The sequence below is a fragment of the Helianthus annuus genome, chromosome 11 (genome assembly GCF_002127325.2).
Source record: "Helianthus annuus cultivar XRQ/B chromosome 11, HanXRQr2.0-SUNRISE, whole genome shotgun sequence".
Taxonomy (NCBI): Eukaryota; Viridiplantae; Streptophyta; class Magnoliopsida; order Asterales; family Asteraceae; genus Helianthus; species Helianthus annuus.
Window position 1 is genome coordinate 28,963,843 of NC_035443.2, and position 8,719 is coordinate 28,972,561.

Here is an 8,719-nt window from a genome sequence, read left to right on the forward strand (position 1 = left end):
TAATGAGGAACTTGATATTCGATGCATGCAGGGCACAAGAGCAAGTCCGTGAACAGGTTAGTACCATCGTACCGACAAGGAGACGAACTTGACTCCCGGATAAACTGTGATATTTTATCTCTTATTGATAGGGACATGTGATTGTTTATCACTTATTGAGGTCGTATGCATCATGTATTTTATACATGTTTGAATGATATATACACGTATGTATGGTATCATGGAAGCTCTAGACTTGCGTCCCCATTGTTTTCCGGTAAATGAAACAACCATGATATCCTGATGATAGACAACATAAAGACCACATATCTCATAAACTCAACAATCTATCAAACGAAATTTCGATACCAACACCATATGCCAATGAGTGGTTCCCAAACGGTCTTCAGTCGATTTAGGTTTATATCACCATGCACACTTTGAAATGATTGTGAGCCTACCGATACATCTTATATAGAGCTGCTTATCATTTTTCATTTTAAGTTCAAAGAGGTTTCGACAGAGCACTGATGTACTATCATTTTCTCTTTTTCTCGCCAGGAAACTCATTTTTGTTTTTCTATTGTTTTTGTGTTTTTGAAATTTGTCGATGTTTTTGTATTTAAAAAAAAATTTAATGTTTTTGTATTTTTCGAATTTACTCCCCCTAAAATGCAAAAAGTACGAGAAATTAAGAAAACACAAATAAATATTTACAAAAATGATTTTCCGATGTTGGTTTTACTCTGGCTTGACCTTAATGCCGTTTACCATTAGTAAATAGTCAAATCGTGATTTATCAAATGCTTTGGTAAAAAGGTCGACACGTTGGTCATCGGTGTGGACCTTAACAATATCGATAAGTCTTTTATCAAAACAATCACGTATAATTGTGTCTAACAGGTGGAGGACACTTCTTGTTATCACCTAAGAATCATCGCCGTCACCGGAGAGACCACCGTTATAATCATCATTTGTACCGTATGTCGTTGGATCGGTGATTACTAATTTGGTGGAATGGTGATTATGATTTGTCGTTGCAAATGCAGACAAGGAAAAAGTATACATAGGGTAAGATTGGAAAAAGGTGGGTCCCACATGTGTTTCATTTAATCTTTAATGTTTTGTAAATTGGTTTTTAATAGAGTAAATTACAAAGTTCGTCCTTTATGTATGTTACTTATTTCAAAGTGTGTCCTTCGTCTTTACTAAGTACAGAAAACATACTTAATGTTTGAAAAACCATTCAGGTTATGTCCTTTACCTTAAACCTAGTTTATTTTCCCAGTCAAGTGAGGTCACGTGGGAAACACGTGAGGGCATTAATGTCATTCTACCTACCAATTATTGTCCCATCTTATAAAAAACCCTAAACCCTGATTTCACCCTCCATTGTTCCCCCAATTGCTCAACTCGTCCCTTAGGTTTCTTCGAAGATTACAACGACGAACTAGAACCATGCCTCAATCGGAGACCTGGTACATATGAGAAGAGCTTGATCATGAACAAGTGATGCAGCTATACAGTAATGAATCCTAAATTTCTTTCTTTGTTCTATAAACTTATAATTTTCAACATTACATTACTGATCAAGTTTGAAATTGTTGAATAATGCAGATGGATTCCCTAATCTTTTCTCGTTTCGGATTCATCATGGTGGTAGGTTAACACATCCTCCTGGTCGTACTTATGTAGGAGGTAGGATTAACTACTTTGAGCTCCTTGATATCAATTTATTCTCTGTCCATGGAGGTGTCCTAAATGATTAATGAGTTAGGTTATGCGAGGAATGATTATATAATATACCATTATCTTAACCCTAAAAAAAGATATGGATAATGGTATTGAAGAGTTAGGCACTGACAGTGATGTTTTAAGGTTGTCTGCACATGTTGAAGAGCATAAGCTAATTGAGTTGTATGCCACACATGGGTTAAATAACATAAAGGAGTATTTCAACCCACCACCAAAACCTCAAAACCCTCTTACTATAGAAGAGATAGATGATCCTGGGCCTTATGCTCTTGTCCCAGCATCAACAGTCTTCAAAAGTGTAGGTAGCCATTGTAGTGAGGGTGGACAATCAAGTATGTTTGGTCAGTCAAGTATTGTAGGTGGACAATCAAGTGTGTTTGGACAATCAGGTGTAGGTGGACAGTCAAGTGTGTTTGGGCAGTTAAGTAGTGTGCAAGGTATGTCCAATGTGATGGAAGAAGCAGATATTGGTTACTTTGATTTTGATGATCTCCTAGAGGATAATGTGCATAATCAGGAACATGAGGATAATGTGCATGATCAGGAGGTTGTCTAGGATAATGTGCATGATCAGAAACATGAGGATAATGTGCATGATCAGAAACATGAGGATAATGTGCAAGATCAGGAACATGAGGATAATGTGCATGATCAGGAACATGAGGATAATGTGCAAGATTAGGAACATGAGGATCAAGAAGATAAAGGTAGTGAACAGAATGATAGTGATATGTGATTTTATTGTTGATGAGGATAATTCCATGGAAGATCCAAAGGTTGATATGACAAATTATAGGTTGAACATTGATTTAGCAGTAGAAGACAATATGGTAGTCAATAATCAACAAGATATAGATTTGGGAGATGAAGTGTTAGACAATGATAACTTTCAAAGTGGCTCAGATCTTTCAAAGTGGCTCAGATTCTGATGATGTTGAGACTAGCCTTAGGAGACACCACCTAAGAAGCATTGATAACTAGCCCTATATAAGATGTATCAGTGGGCTCACAATCATTTTAAAGAGTGCAGGGTGATATAAACTTAGTCAACTGAAGACCGTGTGGGAACCGCTTATTGGCATATGGTCTTCATACCGAAATTTCATTTGATAGATTGCCGAGGTTCTGAGATACGTGATCTTTATGTTGTTAATCTGGGTATCATGGTTGTTTCTTTTACTAAAAACAATGGGGACGCAAGTCTAGAACTTCCATGATACCATACATATGTGTACATACTATACATGCACGTATATAATACATGTTGCATACGACCGTCAATAACTGATAAAATATCACAGTCACCCTCGAACAAGCGATTCTAAATCACATCTATCATCCGAGAGTCAAGTTCATCTCTTTGTCGGTAAGATGGTACTAACCCGTTCACGTACTTGTTCGCGTGCCCTGCATGCATCTGAATATCAAGTTCCTCATTAATTAGTGATTTTATCACACAGAGCTTGTATTCATCCTCAAATAAGTGAGTATCTCACATCATATATGTTAAAACAGATGGTAAATGGTATACTCACTAGTAAGATGAACTCTCATGCATACCTTGATACGGGAATGTGTTGTGAGTGGAGTGAGTGGATGAACACAGGTCAGTAAGTATAAACCATACTTTAGCGTATCCCCGAGTCATATAATTATATATTATTGTTGAGTTTAAGTGGACAACAATACTGATAATTGTTATAGGATGCTTATCTAAATATTAACTAAATGAACAACAAGGGTGTTTTGGCATAGCCGTACACTGTCATGATTCTCTTACACTCGAAACTCACAAAAATATTTATTTATATTTTTATGTTTCTACATGTCTGTAAATATTTATTTACTGCTTTCTGTCTTTACATTTGAAAAATCCAAAAATACCAAAAAGATTTTAGGTGTGTTTTAATATAAACTTTATAAAAGCCAAAACAATTTTGCTTCTATCTTATTTTTGATTGTCCGATGTTGGAACTCGAATCTGTCCTCTTAAAACCTCATTGAAAGCCGGAAAACAACTGCATCTTCATAAATGGTCGAAGTTAACAAGTTTTGAAAGTTACATTCTAAAACTGAACAATTTTGAAACTTTCAAAATGTTGTCGGTTGGTTGTTGATTGAGAGTTGCTCACATGTGTGTCGTTTGCTTATATTGTTTAAAATCAACTCTTAGTGAGGTTTTCATCTGAAAATTCTCTAAGATTGATTAAATCCATAGTGGTTGTTCTCATTATGTTTTTACCTCTGTTGTGTGTGCAAATGTGCCATCCGAACTAGCTAAGCGCAAAGAGAACGTGTCAGATGACAAGTTGTGGAGTGACGACACGACATTGATACAATCAGAGGATCAAGATGATCAAGTTACAGCTGACCACTCATCAACACCACTAGGATCTGAAGTCTTGAAGATCAAAAGTTTCACGAGCAACATTCACGGGGGAGTTTGTTGATACACTCCCTGTTTATGACACGTGAAGACTTTGGAAGATCCTACAGTCTGAAGAACGAACCCTCACCAGCAACTCCAAGGGGGAGTTTGTTGATGCACCTTCAGTGTGGATGTAGCACGGCTCGGTTCGTCGCGTATCAAGACCTCAGGTCTAACATCCACCTGTTAAATATATCAGTGAAGACAATATACTGGAACAAGAGTCTTTGCAATTCAAGTTATATGTTCATCTTCGAAACAGAAAGTATTTGATGTCATCGAAATAGAGGATTAATACTCTAATCCAAATAGAGTATTCATTCTAGAAAGGTATCGAAATAGATAGGGGCTTCTGACTACTTGAAGACATCGAAATAGACAACTATATGTCAATTTCGATACACATTTAAGTCAATACAATATATCCTATTTCGATTGGATATAATGAACATCAGTAAAGCCTATTTCGATTATAACAAGGGTATTTCGTTGATGTACCAGATCACTTGTCATGTTTCGTTGTATTTAGATTTGTTCTGGTCTATTTCATTGTAAGTCTGCTGCTTTGTGATATAAATAGCAGCAGACACACTCTGTTTCATTAGAGAGCGCAGTTTCAGTAAGAGTGAGAGCATTTTGTAAACCCTTGTAACAATACTCTGCTGAAATCAAACCATTGAGCTTTAATAGTTATATTCTTGTCTTTGTGTGTGTTCTATAAGGAATAGGTTCTCTAGATCCTCCTTTAGGGGCCTACAAGCTTGAAAATAGAAGATAGGGATAGTCCGCCCACAAAATCAATTGTTTGTGTTTTTTTATTCGTGCTTGCTTTGATTATGAATGGTTTCCAACAACCTTTTTTTTGATATCACTATTAGTCGACATTTCTTTCACTTGACCAAGAAACCGGGACCTCCAAGAATCAAGCGATACAAGTTGTAAGGTTTGAAATGACGGAAAACCTACAAACTAGGAAACAGAGAAGTTCATGGCTGATGACAATGGTCACCCTACATTAACAACCTCATGCAAATAATAACCGCAAAACAATAATGTCATGTGGTCATCGAGGATCTACTTCTGTAACCGTAGAACCCCCTGTGTAAGATTTTGAAGAAAAGTTTGCAACAGGAGATTTAGTTTCCATGGAAAATAGTGGCTTCTTAGGTTGCAGCAATTCGCCTTCGCTGTCCAACATGAGAACTACAGATAACATGTTTGGCCTGTCTACTGCATTTTTCTGAACACATAACAACTCAACATTGATTAATCTTATAACTTCATGAGGATGACAGGAATCAGCACAACTTGCATCGATTAATTCCATTGACCTGCCTTGAGTATAGAGATTCCAGACCTTAATACAACGTATAATATATAAGGTATTAGGTTGTACTTCTACTATATGAGTACTTTGAAAAATGAATTGAAAGTGTAGTAGTGAACATACATGTCCGATAAGATTTTCTTCATTTTCAGGATCGATAAATCCTCTATTCCTCTTCCCGCTCACAATCTCCAACACCAAGACGCCAAAGCTAAACACATTTGACTTTATAGAGAAAAGGCCATCTAGTGCATACTCGGGGGACATGTAACCGCTGCAAGCACACAACAAAATCCTTATAAGACCACACCAACATTTCCAAAAAAAAAATAAAAAAAAGATGGACTAGTAGGTAATTTGGTATATGGCTTACTATGTGCCAACAACTCTCTCGGTGTTTGCTTCTGTCTCATTTCCGCCAAAACTTCTTGCTAAGCCAAAGTCTGATATCTTAGCATTCATATCTTGATCTAGTAATATGTTGCTAGCTTTAATATCTCTGTGGATGATTCTTAATCTTGAATCTAGATGCAGGTAAACAAGTCCTCTAGCAATTCCTTTAATAATGTTGAAACGCTTTGTCCAATCAAGAAGCACGCTTTGAGTATTGCCTGGACAACATGTTGGTTTAGTCTTTTTTGTTTCTTGCTTTGAGAAATTCCTAAATTTATACCAATGGATAATACTGGAAATAATATAGTGATGTTTCTTACTAAAAATATATGCGTCCAAGCTTTTATTTGGCATGTACTCATAGATAAGCAGCTTCTCATATCCGTGTATGCAACAGCCAAGAAGCTTCACAAGATTTCGGTGCTGAAGTTTTGAAATGCAAAGGACTTCATTCTTGAACTCATTAATTCCTTGGGTTGAATTCTTGGAAAGTCGTTTAACTGCAATATATTTCCCTTCTTCTAGCGTACCCTGGAGATTTACCATTTGCATACAATGTGAAAAACAATATAAATTGCAAAGTGTCCTTCAGTGCCTGTATATTTTTTTGAGTTGCATAGTTACACTATGAAGGTTCATTTTCTTTTTATACCAAAGGAATGGCAATGCAAATTTTAAATATGATCATTCTAATGCAATTTCAGTATTATGGACCGTTCATATTGATTCTCGTACAATAATTACCTTATAAACTGGTCCAAATCCACCCTCTCCAAGTTTATTGCCAGGTGAAAAATTGGCAGTGGCATTTGCAATTGTAGAAAAGCTAAATAGTGGTTGCTCCATATCTTCTTCCTGGCTTTTATATGTATTCAAGATTGCCCCTACACATTAGGGAAAAGCAAGCATCACACACGGATTATCTGTTGAAAAGTATTTCTATTACCAGTACATATTAGCCTACTTGTGAACTTCTGCAAATTTTTACCTTCCCCTGTTGGTTCGGTGTGGTTCCTTTTCCTCCGTGCATAACACAAGCATGTTGAGATGAAGCCTATGACAAGAACCCCTGGAATGATAACAGGTAAGATAATTTTAATCTTTGCTCCTTCCTTCTTCTTCCTAGGAATAGATTCAGAATCTGCAAAATATTAACATAGGAAAGAAGTTAATTTGAAAGCATGGAATGATCATTAAGAAGTGCCTTTACATTGTTAGATAAACCAGTTGAATCAAAGGGTTATATTAGAGTCTAGTGGATGGTATATAACTACACATTATTACCTAATTCAGATGAAGCCATCCTAACAAAAATATCTCCACCAGTACCACTGCCTTCGGGTAACAATCTGATGTCCAGAAGGTCATCGAACCATAGCAAGCAGCCCCTTCCTCCAAGACTGGGGTCTGGATTTGCATAAGCCATACAAGTATAGTTCTGTAAGCATTTGGTATGACATTCTTCCAGAGTCATGCTCATGTCATACCAGGTATTCTCTGTGCCTGGCAATTTTACGTTAGAGTAATTGATAAACCCTTCTGATCCTTTTTTGCAGTCCAACGGTACTCGCCTAACACATCCACCTGACCAATCAGCTGTGTTCCAACCCTTTTGGTTTTTGGGCACAAACCTTTTCTCATCCAAGCATGCACAATACTGTCGGACCGAATTAAAGTTGCAGATTCCATAAGCATTACAAATGTTGAATGCATCACAAACATCTCTTGGGAATGACACAGAAAGCTGCCACCCTCTACTATCTTCCAACCACACCCAACTTTCTAGATGCACAGAAGAATTCAAGGTGACCCTTGATAGAAAAGAACTATCTTCATGATAATTAAAAGAAAAGGACACCTCATTTTTGTTGATAATCACATCATATGTAAAGGTTAAGTTCTTCTTGAATACAGAAATTCCACTAAACCGTCGATTTCTCCATGGTCCACCACGGAAATGGACCAAGGCTCATTGTCTTAGTTTGCTTTCTGGATAACCAAGTGCATCAGGGCCCCAGGTCAATTCGCCTGCAGCAGGACCTTGACTACTCTTCCATGATGATAGATTCCATTCCTTGCTTCTCAAGTAATTTCTCCCTAGCTTCATGCCAGGTAGAAGAGTATCGGTGGGGTAATCAAAACTCTGCCAGAGAACCTTTTCATGTTGATCGATCACAACTAGATTCCCGTTGTCACGAAACTTTGCAGTAGCATTCCCTGACGTCGTTGTGTTAGATGACCAAATCATGCTGCTATTGTTGAAGAGGCCGAGAATTCCTTGATCAGCGATCTTTAGCACAAGCAGTGATGCACCAGGGACTGGGTGGTCTCTGTTTGCAACCCAAACCACCGTTCTAACAGATATATTCTTGTACCATATACCAACATACATGTTCCCAGAGTCACCTGGCTGAAAATAACCGAGTTCGAAAATTCCAGTAGAGGAGACTAGCGTGTCTCCATCTTTCAGAAACCTTGAACTTGAAATTATTGAATTTGTGTTTGTAATGTGAACTAGGGTTTGGGATGTTTCTCCGTTTGTTCTTATTAGAATTGGTAAAGAATAATGTAATGTTACATCATATATATATGTATATCTACACTAACGGTTATTATCATAACCGTCCCTAAACTATCAACTACATAATAATAATAAAACTAAATGATACTTATAACATAACATCTAGCTTATAGAAATATTATCTAATATTCCCTCCCGTAAGCTAGATCGGAATAACTTGCAGGGCCTCCTTAAATCGCTTGAATTCCCTTGACAACAGCGCCTTTGTGAGTATATCTGCAACTTGTTCTTTGGTTGTGCAGAAGTCAACTTCAAC

At 37.1% G+C, this 8,719-nt stretch overlaps 1 protein-coding gene across 1 annotated transcript; it reads right to left on the reverse strand.

Annotated features, from left to right (window-relative positions):
- Positions 1 to 4,945: 4,945 nt before the first annotated feature.
- LOC110889930 (G-type lectin S-receptor-like serine/threonine-protein kinase At4g27290) lies at positions 4,946 to 8,411 on the reverse strand. The gene is made up of 7 exons (XM_022137502.2): positions 7,167 to 8,411; positions 6,871 to 7,023; positions 6,627 to 6,766; positions 6,203 to 6,413; positions 5,863 to 6,100; positions 5,613 to 5,763; positions 4,946 to 5,519 (listed from the first exon to the last, which is right to left on the reverse strand). The coding sequence occupies exons 1-7, from the start codon at positions 7,360 to 7,362 to the stop codon at positions 5,226 to 5,228; spliced, it is 1,383 nt and encodes a 460-aa protein (XP_021993194.1). The 5' UTR covers positions 7,363 to 8,411; the 3' UTR covers positions 4,946 to 5,225.
- Between the last annotated feature and the right edge of the window lie 308 nt (positions 8,412 to 8,719).

Coding starts and splice junctions, on each gene's coding strand:
- LOC110889930 (XM_022137502.2), bottom strand. CDS start 7,362: ATGAGCATGACTCTGGAAGAATGTCATACCAAATGCTTACAGAACTAT. Junction 6,101..6,202: donor CTTGGACGCATATATTTTTA/GTAAGAAACATC, acceptor CATGTTGTCCAG/GCAATACTCAAAGCGTGCTT. Junction 5,520..5,612: donor AAGAAAATCTTATCGGACAT/GTATGTTCACTA, acceptor CGTTGTATTAAG/GTCTGGAATCTCTATACTCA.